The sequence below is a fragment of the Diabrotica virgifera genome, chromosome 3 (genome assembly GCF_917563875.1).
Source record: "Diabrotica virgifera virgifera chromosome 3, PGI_DIABVI_V3a".
In the NCBI taxonomy this organism is placed as follows: domain Eukaryota; kingdom Metazoa; phylum Arthropoda; class Insecta; order Coleoptera; family Chrysomelidae; genus Diabrotica; species Diabrotica virgifera.
The window spans coordinates 28,306,953-28,322,977 of NC_065445.1; the positions used below are offsets into that span (position 1 = coordinate 28,306,953).

General features: G+C 33.3%; 1 protein-coding gene across 1 annotated transcript; it reads left to right on the forward strand.

Moving 5' to 3' along the window:
- Nucleotides 1-707: 707 nt before the first annotated feature.
- LOC114340398 (leucine-rich repeat-containing protein 34-like) lies at nucleotides 708-15,788 on the forward strand. The gene is made up of 6 exons (XM_050647836.1): nucleotides 708-859; nucleotides 5,557-5,824; nucleotides 6,181-6,399; nucleotides 8,174-8,403; nucleotides 9,963-10,128; nucleotides 15,415-15,788. Exons 1-6 carry the CDS (start codon nucleotides 750-752, stop codon nucleotides 15,736-15,738), a joined length of 1,317 nt encoding a protein of 438 aa, XP_050503793.1. The 5' UTR covers nucleotides 708-749; the 3' UTR covers nucleotides 15,739-15,788.
- The last annotated feature ends 237 nt before the right edge of the window (nucleotides 15,789-16,025 follow it).

The window sequence follows — 16,025 nt, forward strand, 5'->3', positions numbered from 1 at the left end:
ACTTCAATCCGGAGTATTATTCTGGCCAGTACTTCTAACGCGGTCTTTGAGTACTGATCAGACTCCACCGCCCATTCCCGTCTCTGCGATTGAGTATTGACCGACTACTTCCTTCCCACAACTCGCCTTGGTCGATTATTTATCTGCCGCTCCCTGGTCTTTGCCGAACGCTGGTAACGTTTATTTTCCAGCCCACCTCGGGTATCACAACCCGTATTTAATTTACATTTTACTCTCAAGTCTGGCGTCTAATCCCGTAACAGACTCCGTAGATCTTTTGTTAGACGGACAATTGTGGATTTTCTTTAAAACTTCAGTTTTAAACCCCTCTGCAAATAAATAATATCAACAACTAAAGTGAAAAAGGAGAAGTGGATAACAAAGGAAGTTCTGAATATAATGAAAGAAGAAGGATGAAATCCAGAACAAGCAGTCACAAAAGATTATCAAATAGTAAAACAGAATGGCAAAAGCTTTAATTCTTCTTCTTCCTGTGCCGCATCATTTAAGGATCATGACTGATTTTACTCTGACTGCAGCGGTTCTGATTCGGAGCTTTATTGTTGTTTTTCCACTCCAACGCTTTAAATCTTTTAACCAGGACGCGCGTAGTCTCTCCGGTCCTCTTTTTACTTTCACTTGTATAACCAATCGCATCCATCATCGCATAAATAATGTATTTTGTTAAAAACGTCAAAAAGTGACATTCTATTTTTACCGTATATTAAAGATTACATGTTGAACTGCAAATGGGCGACAAATTGCTAAACGAAGATTTCCTTCGTCTATTTTGCGAAAAGAATTCAGACGGAACTATGCACTTACGGCTTAGAGGAAGAGAATTGTTTCAAAGATTTGGGTAAGTTAAAACTTATACAATCAAACACTTTTCTAACCATTTGCAACTGTGCTAGAAAGTCTCCCATGAACCAATACATGATCTAATCATCTATTTGTTTATTTTTTTTTCTTCCATCGTTTGATCTTCATGTTGCTTTGTGGATATTAGGACACAAGTCCAAAGTCAAGTAATAAATTAACTAAGTCATTAATAGGGAGAAAAGCTCTTCTAGCTACCCCTAAAATCAGGTGGCTTAACCACATGAAGTAATACAGAGGATATCCCATTACCCAGGGCATCCAAAGTAACGTTAAGTACAACGCCTCCCCATTCGGTATATCCTTCGATGGAGAGGGATGGTGGTATAGCTTGGGGGTCAGATAGGTACCACTCCATTACGGAGTGTGACCGGTTTGATCTTCGGACATGTGGGTTCCACTGTTCCATTGGAACACACATGTTCCCCGGGGCTGGAGTTGTACGAGTATGTGTGTGTGCCTTGTTGATCTTTTTTCTAGCAAACTGGGTGCTTCTGATGACTAAAATCGATCAATCGTGATCCATCGATCCAATCATGTCTTTCATTTATTATAAAGCCACATCGTTTTTCATGTCGAGTTTCATGTCATTGTCCAGACCACAATACTAATGACTTATCCATGCTTATTGTTCGAGACCCTGCCCATCTCATTTCCTGAATGTCTTCTAGTTGTTTTATCACTCTTGTGGAGATTCCAGGTCGGTAACAATACCTTATAGGTTTCTAGGTACCTACCAACTTAATTAGTGGCGTAACAAACCCCGTCGGGGCCCCCCGCAGAATAGGAAATGGGGCCCCCTTTAAAAAATACTAAATGCGACTTGTATAAACAAAAACGGATATGTGGTAGTGTATTTATGCACTGTTTATAAAAACTTTCTATTATTTTTCTTATATTTTTGATCTTTATTGGTATAGAATAAAATAGAACAAAAGTTGAGAGCGTAGGCGAAAAATTTCGTGCCAATGCTTTGTAAATTCATTTTTTTTTCGAATCCTGAGAAAACAAGTACGTATTTTTGAAAAATTTAAACGCAGAATGAAAGATTATATATGAACGCCCTGAAAGCTTCTATAATGTTTAATTTAATAAGTTACAGGGGTGAAAAAAAAAAGAGAATGTTTAGTATAATTTTTAATTTTAAATATCCCATTTAAAACAAACTTTTTGTTTATTCCAAGTAACTTTCAGCCCTCGGTAATAATGTAATCTTTCTTTCAGCGTTTAAACTTTTCAAAAATTTTATTAGTTTTCTCAGGATTAAAAAAAGAATGCATTTAAAAAGCATTAGTCCGAAATTTTGCGCATACACTCTTTTAATTATTACATTATTATATAGTATTATTCTATGAGATGAACAACTTTCTTTGTGCACTACTATCAGCGAATATATCTATTTTATTAATATCTATCTGATGGGCAACTTCGTTTTCAATACTTATAAGCGCTAGAGAAGATAACCGTGCTTCTAACATTGCACTACGAAGATATGGTTTTATTAATTTAAGTTTAGAAATATATCTCTCTGAACTAGCGTAGCGATCATAACAAGTAAAGTTGAAAACAAGGTGTACGCATGACACACTTCTGGTACGCAAGATTCAAGCACTAGTGCAATGAAAATCTATAAGAATAATTTTGGCTGGATCATAAATTGAGTTTGCTGATTCCAACATGTGTCCTTAATGATTTTCTAACAAATTGCAGTTGCTCCAAAAACTCATTACTTAAATCTGACGGGTACGCAGCAACTAATTTACTGGCTCCTACAAAAACTTCTGAATCCGATTTGAAAAGATATCCACTTCTAACATGTAGGAATTTAAAATCGTTGTTCACTTTGTACATACGTGAATTTGTTCAATGACTACATCGAGATTTCCGAAAAACACGCCTACTCTATAATATTATAATATTATATTTCTTCAGAGTTTGAGATGCGTTGATTATGTAATAATTCATCAAAATATTTCTTAACTCTACCAAACCTTTTGATTTTAAAAGTAGAGGGAAAGTCGCAATTAGTAGCAAAATCTTTGGATTCTTGCAAAATGACGTATCGTTTTGCCTAAAGATTTGGCAAAAATTATTTAGAGTTATGTAAAAGTACTAGTATTTTGTAAAGTAGATGCGAAATCATATTCAAACTGTTCCATTTTACTTTTTTAATTATTAGTTGTCATTCTCTACTCACGATCTGTTGTAGTTAATATTATTTTAGACAGTGGTTTTAAAATTTTCATGTAGTTCTGCTTTACACCTAACAGAGTTTGAAATCTGGGCCTAGATTCCGTGCACTGTAGATATCTACATGTCGCTTTCTATCGATATTTGAATATCAAAATATTTGAATTTTTAGCTTTAATTGAATTATTTTCTAGTTTTGCTCTAGTTTATCAATTAGAGTATAACCTAGCAAAACTAGAAAATAATTCAATTAAAGCTAAAAATTCAAATATTTTGATATTCAAATATCGATAGAAAGCGACATGTAGATATCTACAGTGCACGGAATCTAGGCCCTGGATGCCCACCTAGTCACCGATAACGTTTTTAGAGTAAGCGATTTTGGTTGGACGTTTTTCTGCATTCTTTGAAAAATCGAATCGAGGGAAATTTTTGAAGATTTTCAGGCACTCTTAAAAACGTTGCGTATGCATGCGTAAAATAATATAACAATAACAAATTTTTACATATATTAGACGACAAGATGGGGCCCCTGATATATTGCCCCCCCCCCCCCCCCGCAAGCTTCATGCTGCGGGGGCCTCTGTTAGGCCCCTGAACTTAATAGGTTGCTAATAAAATACCCTTTGCTTTGTCCGTAGTTTCGTCGTTTATTTTGATAATTTGTTCTATTTCGAGGCAATAATATTCGTTTTCTTTTTGAAGTTATACTTCTTTACGCGCGATATGAGGGTGAATTTTTATATGTTAAAACCTACGAGCCGGGCGCATGCGCATTATAACTTTGTTCTGATTGGATGTTCAAATGACATGTCAAAAATTATCCAATATGGCAGATGTAGCGCAGCTGTGGTTTGGACGGTTGACGGTTTGGTTATGTATGGTTGTTGCGATTTAAAATTTGTGGGAAGAGAAACAACAAACAAAGGTTAGTTAATAGTTATACTTACTGCCTTTTTAAATAGTTTTCATATTATATTTTTGAAGTTATACTTCAAAATGTTTTAATTTATGTATGTATCAGTCCAGAAAAGGTGTGGAAAGAATATATTAGTGTTTTTAAATATATTTTTCTACAAACGTGTTAAAAATGCAAGTTTTAGGACTCCATAGGAGCGTTAAAAATGCTACTTTAAGGCACTGCAGTTAAAAGTGAATTGTCAAATTGTGAAACGTCAAAATATTTATATTTCATTATAAGGTGGTTTAAAAGGTTTTTTATTATAATTTTATGTCTTTGGATTTGTCTTACTTGGACGTAAAATAATAAAACATCTATTTTTATATTTTACTTGTCACCGTGATGTATAATTATGTATATCTGAAAGATAAGTAGCATGCGGCTTGATGGCCTTGTTGGTAGAGCATTGGACCAGAGATCAAAAAATCGCGAGATTGCGGGTTCAAATCCCGGACGATTCATACTTTTTTCTTTTTTTTTTTTAATATTTGGCATTGTTAAGTTTTGGTTCATTTTTGGTAATTATTGTTAATTTTTTGTATTGTAACTGTTAAGTCGGTATATTTATTTCGTTGAAATTATATTATAATGAAGTATAACTTCTTACGTGCGTACAAAGTACACACACATTCTTTTTTATTATTTATGAGCAATTATGCTTGTTCATTGGTGGATTGATACCTTTATGAAAGGTTGTAACTCCATCTTTTGCGCTGTAGGCCGATACTTATTCTACCGATTGTTGGATACCTCTTGATATTTTGACTACACATTATGCTAATGTGGTTATTCCATTCTTTTTTCTATTTAGTGTCCATTCGTTTATACACTGTGCGTTACATTGTCTTATAATGTCTCCACTCCTCTTTCGATCTCTCAACGTATTTCCTGTAATTTTTCTCAGTACTCTCATCTCTCCCATTTCCAGTAGTCTATGTGTTGTGGCTGTATCGGGTCTTGTTTCTGATACATATGTCATTATTGGTCTTACACTGGCTTTATAATTTCTGGACTTCATCTCAGTGTTAATATGTCGGTTTCGCCATATAGTGTTATTAAGACAACCTGCCAGTCTATTCGTTTTGTAGTACCTATTAGTGTTTTACATGTATCGATCTGTTCCGTAGCAAAACCCCCTTTTCGGAGGACCATGTCTCTCATCCTCGTCTGCCCTGACCCTCTCAGAAGTCCGTGGTTCACTCGTGTGGTCAAGACCACACTTCATGAAAGTAATAATATGAAATGAGTAGGAGAGGTTAGAGATGCTAACTTTAGTCAATATCTTATAATGAACATCACTACTCCTTTGAACCCCACTTGAAAAGTGTCCCTCTCTGATTATTTATTTGTAAATCCAGAGCCAAGGTGGCCCTTAAACATATATATATATTTTTAAATTGTATCTATAATATGGTAACAAGAGGTAGATCATGATATTCATTTATCGTGGCTAGATGAATCAAAGTTACCTATCAAAACCATTTTTTGTTTTTTTTTATAAATATGTATTTCAATAAAATTTGTAGTCATCGTCTACAAGCGAAACATATGAAGACCATAGCATACTTCATGAGAAAATACAATCAAATAATTAGTGTTAACTTCAGTTACAACGATTTTGGGGACAAAGGCATGAAGATATTGTCAAAACATTTTTTCAATCATCGAAATAATTTACTTTATTTCTGTGCTATACAATGCGATATCCATGCAGAAGGTATGAAACATTTTTCATCTGCCAAACATTTAAACCTTATAACTTGTGAAATAAATGGAAATAAAATGGGTGCAGAGGTAAGACGCTTTTTATCTTTTATATTGAAAATGGTCTATTGAGAAATTCACACCGAGAATGCAGTATGGCTAAGATAGGGCAATACATTTCTAATGGGGAATAAACGCACAGGGTTGTCGGTCTTCACCAGTTGTGGATTGCTCTCTCGAGAGGGTCGCACAAGAGCTGTGGCAACACTGAATGCGCATTCCTATCTTAACGGTACTGTAATCCCAGTGTGAATTTCACGTTAGAGTCTAGATTCTAGACTCTTCTTCTTATCCAGCTGCATTTCGCACAAGGGTAGATGTATTCTAATCTAAGATGTATAGGTAGATTGACTTATTTTTGACCAATATTTTATTTATTGTTCTAGGGTGCCCGCTACATAGCTAGACTTATAGAACGGTGTCCCACTTTGGAGCTTATGGATATTGCCGAGACTGATCAGACTCTCGAAAGTATAGAGTCTATTTTAATTGTTACAGAAGATAGCCACCTAAAAGCCCTAGACATTTCAAGGGTAATTCCAAACTCGTTCTATACCAGATACAATGAGTCAACTTTGGCTGATGATCTTGCAGTTGCCCTTAAGGTAAGGAGACGCTATTTTCGCTATTCTCAGCATTTCGCTGTAATATTCTTCTTCTTCTTGTATGTAGTTACTATCCGTTTCGGATGTAGGCGACCATCATTGCAATCTGTACTTTGTACACTGCTGCTCTGAAAAGATTTGTGGTTGTTGTATTAGACCACGTACGTAAATTTTTCAGCCAGGATCGTATTAGATTTTTTCTACAGCTCTTTTTCTTTTTGAATTCTCAACAAACATCCTGAATAGTAACGTTATTTTCCTGAAAACTAAATTTTCTTGCAGGTTGCGTCTGGTCTGTGAGACTCCTCGACTCAACTCTGTACAACAATATAGGAAAGATATAACATCGTAGTTACCTGATTTTTATGGTTATTTCCTATTCGTCCAAATTGTTGTTCCTTCTTAGATATCATCATACTTTTTGTTTTCTTAGTGTCTGTTTAGTGAAAGTCAGGGCCGCCGCTACCATGTGTGCAAAGTGTGCATCGCACACGGGCGGCCAACAATAGGGGCGACCAAAAGCAGGCCAGTGATGATAATACTTTTTTTAAAACGAAAATAAATTCAAATAATTAAATAGTAATGATTCAGATAATTCTGTAAACTCTAATTTTCCACAACATTTATTAATATGTATTACCTGCCGATACTAAAATGCGTTTCATTTATCATTTATAGTTCTTTTTTCATCCCAATCTAAACAACAATCCTGTTGGCACCAGGATGTTAAAATCGGTGAGGTTTTGGAAAAACAGTGCATTTGTAAATACTAACAGATTTGGACACCAGAGTGTGAAACCAGTGAGCTTTGAAACAGATAACAATTATATACAACTTCGAATCCAGAGAGATCTATAAAAGTTAACATTGAAGAAGATTTCCCTAGCTTCTCTACCGAACGAATTAGAAGAAGAAAAGTGTATTTTGAGTATGAAGGAACTGATGAACCTATATTATTATTATAATGAGCTTAATAACAATTGTGAGAAAGTATGTTAAACCCTTACGAACACAAACGACTGACATTAGCGCAATCGATTTATAATATGAAGAAATTAAAGCTATTCAATCATATACTTTACCGCAGAAAAAGTCCTAGTGATATTCTTGAATACATTTACGAAAATAATATTATATCAACATACATATCTAACTAAGCGTGTAACTTCGGGTGGGCCTGTCATTTTCAAAACTTAAAATTATTAAATACTATTTGTCATCCTCAATTAAGCAAGATAGGCTTTCTGCTTTAGCAATTTTATCTATGGAACATGAAGTATGTGCCACATTGTGATAGAAATCCCGAAAAGTTTGTTTTTAGTTTTTTTATTGGTTTATGATATTATCTATTCACGGTTTATTTTAATTAAATGGACGTTTGAATTAGGATATTAGGATATACATATAATGGACGTTAAAATATATATGTATGTTAAAAATGTATGTAAAATATAAATGTTTCAGTATTTATCTATTTACAAATTATTATTGTTTTGCATCTTTTGCACACTTCTTTAAGTAATAGTATGTACATATTTTTAAAGTGTATGAATGGGGCGGCAAATATTAAGTTGCACATGGGCGGAAAAACACCTTAGCGGCGGCCCTGGTGAAAGTTCATGTCTCTGATTTACTTCTGTGATTGATGCATTCTCGAATGCATCGAAAGGGTGTAAAAATTATCGAATGATAAGCGAAAAATACAAGATATGATTTTCGCAGTGAACATTTTCCTTTTCAAATTACATATTATATTTGACCGTTTGTTTTTCAGCTCAATGAGTACCTTGTCGAACTTCACATCCAAAAGCTGGAATTCGATGGGCATGATGTAGAAATCTTGTTAAGTGGTTTAGTTGCGAACAAAACCCTTGAAGTACTAAATTTGGGATGTAATCGTATAGGAGACCTAGGAGTAGAGTTGCTAGCTGTATGGTTAAAAACAAGACCAGCTCTGAGAGTTCTTAATATTTCAGCCAACAGTATAAGAAATACGGGAGCTAGGTAAATGAAATATTATCTAGTTATCTTTCTGGTTATTTTTCTTAACTGCCGTCTTCATTCCGAGGGATGGAAATCATCAAGGCTATGAGTTTTTCACCCCTGTTGAGCTGCCTTCTCCCCCCCCCCTTGCAAAAATTAAACAACAAATAGCACTTATTTACGAGCCATTTATGAGCTTTCATATTCCACAAAATTTTGAGCTCGTTACACTTAGCAGGAATTTAATATTTTAGTGAGCCCACTACATAGAAATAGAGATATTTAATCGATCTTTGCGGCATAATAATTACGAGCTGCTTATGAGCTTTCAAAGTGATATAGTTTCGATTTTAACTGATTCAACTCAGGAAAAATTGTTGACAAAAATTAAAACATATACTTTAAATCAGTGGTTCCCAAACTTTTAATCTCGCGTACCACACACGAAATTATAAATTAGTAGCGTACCACTGAACTGTGGTAATCTTTAAAAACCTTGAAAATTGTAAAGTAATAAAAACTGCAACAACTGTTTATGACAACATTATTATTTATTAATTATAGGAAAAAATACAATATACTCAGTGCGAAAAATGATGCTGCATGTTCGAGACAAGAAGGAAATATCTGGCTCAGTTGTACTTAATTTTAGGCGCAAATTAGTGTCTATGTTAAGCTTGTTACGATATTTATTTTTTATTATCAACATAGCAGAAAATCCGCTCTCACAGAGATATGTGGTTGTAAATTGAATTAGAAACAGTAATGCTTTTCTGGACAGCGATGGATATTCATTTTTAACTTTTAGCCAAAATTCACACAGCTCTTCTTTGTTGAATTCCACTTGCAAAGCTCCATCGCAAGATAACTCTATCAGAGATTCCTTTTCATTTACACTTAAATTTTCACGAACACTATCCAGATCCGAAACGAATGGGTTCCTTATCCAATTGAACTCCGAATAATCTTCTTTAAAATATTCTTCAAATATTTCAACGATCATTTGGCTGTGATTTTTGATTGTTATTGATGATAATTAATTTTATTCATTTAAAGTTTAAATGAATAAAATTAATTATTTTGCGACTATGTACATATCGTTTACTAATTTATGAGCTCACAAAATAAGCGTATCTCGATTATTGAATTGCAGTTTCTTTTGTACTGAATGTAAAAATCAACTATTACCTTCGACTTCAGTGAACCTCCATCGATTTTCACGAAAATTGGTGAGTGGTTAGGGAGAGGATACCTCAAGAAACAAAAGTGACATGGTGCCAACTTGCACTTTTACCCTGGGGTTGGATGCCACCCCTTCTCGGGGGTGAAAATTACTTTATTAAAAATAAAAAATAAAGAATAACCATATCTGTCTTAACTATACCTATCACTTCTAAAGCTCATAAATAGCTCATTTTTAAGTAGTACATAGTTGGCTTGATTTTAAGTAGTACATAGTCGCATCTGGTTTTCTCTATCCTACATTTTGATATCTAGGGAATGGTCCCAATTTTCATTAACGTTCGTGCACAAGGTAGGAGTACCTACCTATGCTTTTTTAATCTGCTTAACATTTTTAGAGCTTTGAGTATGGGCATGCCCTATTCCAAGTTAAGAATGCTAGATATCAGTTTTAACAAGCTAGAAGACGTTGGTGTAACAGACATACTTGATACTATTAAAAAATATAGTCAAATGAGAATATTATTTATGTGGGGCAATAAATTTGAACAAACAGCTTGCAAGGTGAGTAGAATAATATTTTTGTATTAGTACATTCTTTCACGGTTTTTGCTGTAAATTTTAAAGAACCGCTTGGATTGACATGAAATTTGGCAGACGCATAGCTAACATGTCAAAGAAAAAAAGTGATATGGTGCCGATGTGTGCTTTTGCCCTAGGGGTGAGTTTCACCCCATCTCTGGGGTGAAAAAATATATGTCCAAGATAAGTCTCGAGATGGATAAACTGACTAATTTTAAGCAACTTTTGTTCTATAGAGTTTTTTCACCAAATCAATACTTTTCGAGTTATTTGCAAGTGAATATGTTCATTTTTCAGCAAAATAACCTCGTTTTTTAGACGGTTTTTCGCAAATAACTCAAAACGTAGGCATTTTGTCTTCAAAAATATTCTTACCAAAACTATAGCCCATAAAAAAGTTAAAAAAAACGGTGTATATATTCGGTCTCTATACGTAGCAAAAGCAGAGTTATAGCTAATGAAAAATAGGTTCAATGTGAAATATCCAAATAATAAAGCATTCTTGGGGAAAATACATTACAACTTTTTTAAAGTGTTTAAAAAAAGCTTTATTTCTGTTTTTATAAAAAAAATTCTAGCATCAAATGTAACCAAGTTACGGTCAAAATAAAGTTGGTCCCTTTTGTTTTGGCAAAAAAAAATCAGGAAGATCGCCCCCAATTAGCAACTTACATGAAATTAATCGTTACCGCTTCACAAGTTACTTTACTTATGTTGTGTTTATATGATCTGTAAGTTTCATCGATTCAAAGTGCTTATTTTTAAAAAAATTTAGTTTAAAAGTAAAATTTTTAAAAATTTTAATTTTGCAAAAAAATGCTTTTTTTCAAAATAACTTAAAAATTTTTAAAGATACCAAAAATCTTAAACAATAAAAAAGTCGGCTTTACTTTTCTGAATATTTTGTATTTTTTTGTTTTTCTGTAAGACAAAAATTGGTTAAGATTCGGTGTTTCTAAATTTGCATACACTCGTGATAAGTGACTCGTTCAAGCCCTTTTAACTACAGCTCTTTCAAAAATAAGGACTTTGAACCGATGAAACTTACAGATCATATGACCAATACATACGCGAGTAAAAAACTTGTGAAGTGGTAACAATTAAGTTCATTTGAAATGCTAATTAGGGGGCAATTTTCCCGATTTCTTACCAAAAAAAAGGACCAACTTTATTTTGAGCGTAACTTGTTTACTTTTGATGCTAAAATATTAAAAAAAAACAAAAATAAGCATTTTTTAAATACTTTAAAAAATGCTTATTTTATGGCACGTTAAAATATTCAATTTGGAATTTGACGAACATGAACCTATTTTTCATTAGCTATAACTCTGCTTCTATTAGGTATAGTGACCTAATATATACACCATGTTTTTCATTTTTTTTAATTGCTATATTTTTGATTTTTTTTTTCGACCAAGTACTTACTTTTTGAGATATTTGCGAAAAACCGTCTGAAAACGTGGTTATTTTGTAAAAAAATTAACATATTCACTCACAAATAACTCTAAAAGTATTAACTTGGTGAAAAAACTTTATAGAACAAAAGTTGCTTAGAATTAGCCATTTAAGGACTTATTTGGAACATATATTCCCCTCAAAAGGGGGTGAAACTCACCCCTAGGGCAAAAGCACACATCGGCACAATATCACTTTTTCTTTGACTTGTTAGCTATGTGTCTGCCAATTTTCATGTCAATCCAAGCGGTTCTTTAAAATTTAGAGGTTTTGCAATATTTTACCTTTAAATAAGGTAGTAATATGTATATGTAAATATGCCAATTTTTATAACTTCTGCTAATTTCACTAATTCGTGTGTTTTCATTTTAAATCTTTCATTTCGTCGCATATTAGTTTCGTTGTTTTCTGTACATTCTTTGCATCCGGCTTATCTGCAGTGGGAGAATATACTTGAATTATATTGACTCTAGATTGAACTGTTTAAAATTTTATCATCATAGCTCTATCTGAGATGTGTAGGAATCCAATCACAAACTTCTGGGTGGTTTTTTCAACTAGTATTGCTACCCCGTTAGGGATTTGGGTCATTGTTATTACCTACCAGAGTGGTATAAGTATCTTTGTTTGGCTTACTAATATGTCACCTGAATTGATTCATATGGTTAAACTTGGTCCTAATATGTTTATGTTAAATCTTTCCACCTCTTGTATAACAATATGGACTTTTTCTGCTTTGTGTGTTGACTTAACATTCCATCTGCCTATCTCTATGTCATTTCTTCTGATACCAGTATTGTTGTTGTACTATATCTGTCATATTATCACTTCTTTTTATTGAGTTAAAATTGAGCAGCACTACAGGCCATGCCTTCTCGGAAACAATTAGTGAACGTTATACTATGACGTAATTTATATTTTATAGCACTACCACAGTATAAAGAGAGACAGTGGAACCACTCTCCGAAAAATTGGAAGTAAAATCTGTAGTCGCGCATTTCGACCGCGCAATGTTCTTAGTCGCTTTTGGCCCACTCTCGCATTGCTAGTCGCATAGATATGTACGGATTTTAACAGGGAAAACCCGCATTCACCACTGGTGAATTACCAATTTCGTACTGCCGGTATTACTTCTTGAGATCAAAGCGCCGACAGAGGAGTGATTTTACTGTGGAACCTTTATATACTGTGGCACTACTACTATATGTCGGTTTATAACGTTCTCCGCCGTTTTCTGACGTCCAATCGCCAATTCGTCAAGTTGTTCCATAGGTCCTCTTCAGTGGCGTACTGAGCATGGTTCCGCGTGTTCTGAGGAACCAGGGCCCGGGCCCCGCAGGGGCCCGCTCTAACACGCTCTTTGCTTTTTTTTTCTAATTTGATGGGACATTTTGCACTACACAAGTACGAAATAAAAAATGTAACTTCTTAATAAATTTTTATTTTTGTGTAGGTACTTATAAATAAAAACGAAGAATACCTATTTATCAAAAAAATTGAACAAAATTTATTAATAGACAGAGGGAAAACTTTTGTAAGGTTCTGTACTTGTTTACCTGCTAAAACCGAAGCCCTGGTTTCAACACATGTAAAGAATTACCGCCTGTACCTTCTAACTCAAAAACTTATATTTATATCAGCATGTTTCATGGGTTAGTTGTAAACTAGAAAGTTGTACAAATTTGACAATACAATAAACAAGACACGACAATAAACTCACGACCGACGATATACGGTAACCACTTTGGATTTGTATACCTTGATAGTAAAATTATAATACCAATATTTATTTAAACTTTACTCTGATATAATGTTCAATGTTTTAGACGTTTGCTTCCGACCAGAGATATTATTTAGAGCATTCCGAATTTTTTTGTGTTGGGCTTCATGGATTTTATTTTAATATAAGTCGTTTTTGTTTTTTTTTGAGCAAACTATTAAGCTTATTTCTATAGTTTTTGTAATCAACATTAAGAGCGTTGGCGCAAATATTTTACGAATATTCCTACTTTTTCTTTCTTTACACAGCAAATTACGTGTAGTAAAATTCTCGCTGGTATGGAAACGTAAACATTGGTTGAGAATGACATTGTCATGATTAACTTATAGATGGCTTTTGAATGATCTTGGATAACCGTTACTTGTAGTACCGCTTAAATTATTAATTCAGTTAATTAATATGATAATTATTTTACTAACTATGCATTCAGTGATTACAATAATTTATATACTATACAATAAAAACTAATAATCGAGAAAATATTAAAAGCGATTTTTTTAATAATATAAATTGTTACTATGGAACGCTTAGATAAATTTTTAACATCTTTGACAAAAAAATACTTGGATCACAGCATATATATTGGTGTATTCTCTGATTAGATCTCCCATAAATAATAAACAATAAATAATTTTTATTAATTTCACGTCTTAAATCAATTATGTATCAAATACACTATCAATATTATTTAATAAACAATTCAAAATATTCCTAAAGAAGTATCAGTGTCAAATATCTAGTAACCTTGTTTGTCACTATCTTGTCACCACATTCTGTTTAACTAGTGCGTTGTATGACAAAGATAGCGAATGTTCGATTGGGAAAATATCACCACAGACATGATGTCCATTTTTTTCGAAACCTGAAAAAACTAATAAATATCTCTAAAAAATTTAAACGCAGAATGAAAGACTAAATTATTACCGAGGACCGAAAGACCCTTAGAATAAATAGAAATGTTCTTTTGAATGAGATGTTTAAAATTACAAATCGCACTAAATTTTCTCTTTCTTTGTTCACCCCTGTAACTTATTAAAATAAACATTATAGAAGTTTTCAGGGCTTTCGGCCCTCGGTAATAACGTAATTTTTCATTCTGCGTTTAAATTTTTTTAAAATATTTATTAGATTTCTCAGGATTCGAAAAAAAAATAAATGCCTTTAAAATGCATTAAAGCCTAAATTTGCGCCTATCCATTTAAGTGTTGGCGAAAGTTGCTTTATTAATTTTTTTAAAAAAATCTCGTCGTTTGATTAATGACATAAACCCCACAGTTATCCAAGGTTTTATTTTTGCTATTTTTTTATTTAAGCGCTTTATCTCCCTAGAGGTTTGTATGTAATTATTTAACTTACATATTTATAAATATATGCACTATAAATATATGCAATTTGAGAATATACATATTTTGATGATGTAATTTGCATTCTAATACTCATTTTTTAAAAGCTGTTTTAGTTTTTCGATATTAATGTTTTTAATTATGACTGGAGATTTATATGTAGAAAATTTTTGATTTTCATTATTTATAAAAACGGCTGGAGTAAAGTGATCAATTATGTCAGTATGAAAAACGATAGGATTAATATTAATTTAATGTTCTAAATTAGCTTAAGTTTTTATAAACATATGATGATTTATATTTAATGTTTATTAAACACTTTTAATATTACAATGTGTGTTTTTATTGCGCGGGGGGCACGCATACCAACTGGAACCAGGGCCCGCTGATCTATCAGTACGCTACTGGTCCTCTTCTATATTTCGTTCTCTCAGCCCTTTGTCTATTCCTTCGCTCCAACTTTTTCTCGGTCTACCTCGTTTTCCCTTTCCTTCTGGTTGCCATTTTAGTATTTATGGATGAACAGCGAATGCCAAAGGAAATACTAAAAAATATTTTAATGCCGCTGTATATGCCGCTTGCTGCTATAAATCTCAATTATCGAGCTTATAAAGTTTTTATAATTTATTTTTACTCTTATAGAAAAAAGTAGTCTTTCTTGTATTCAATACCCGTATATCTTCATTGTAGAGACTAGACAGAATGCTGAAATCTGCCGCACTGGACCAAGATTATGTAGACGTTAAAGTATACATGGTTGATGGAAAGTATGAAGCTGCGTACTACCCTATGAATACCTACAAACTTAACTACTATTCAGTGGCTAGACACGGTTATCCTGATGCCATCAAAATCATACGAAACAAAATTTATGGTCCCGATGTTCTTCCTAGGAAATTATTGGATATAGCTAATATGGACAGGTACCCGAAGGTTGATGAAAGTTTAGGACTGTATGTGAAAAAAGAAGCTGTATGTGACGAAGATGATGATAAACACCATAATAAAGAATGAGTTTATTAGATCATATATTCTATTAAAACGTTAGTAACCATATTGCACAAGTCTGTTTATGTTCTATTAGAGATTATCCTCTAAGAATATATCTACAGCTATTTGCTGGCCGGCAGTGATTGGGATGTTCTCAACTCCGAAACATCCCCTCTCAATGGCTGATAGGGAATGGCTTTGGAATATATGCTGTAGATTTATTGATTGAACATAACCATCACGTTCACCTCAAGCACCATTAAAAAATGGTTCATCATACCATGATGTGAAACACCATCAGGTCCAGGGGA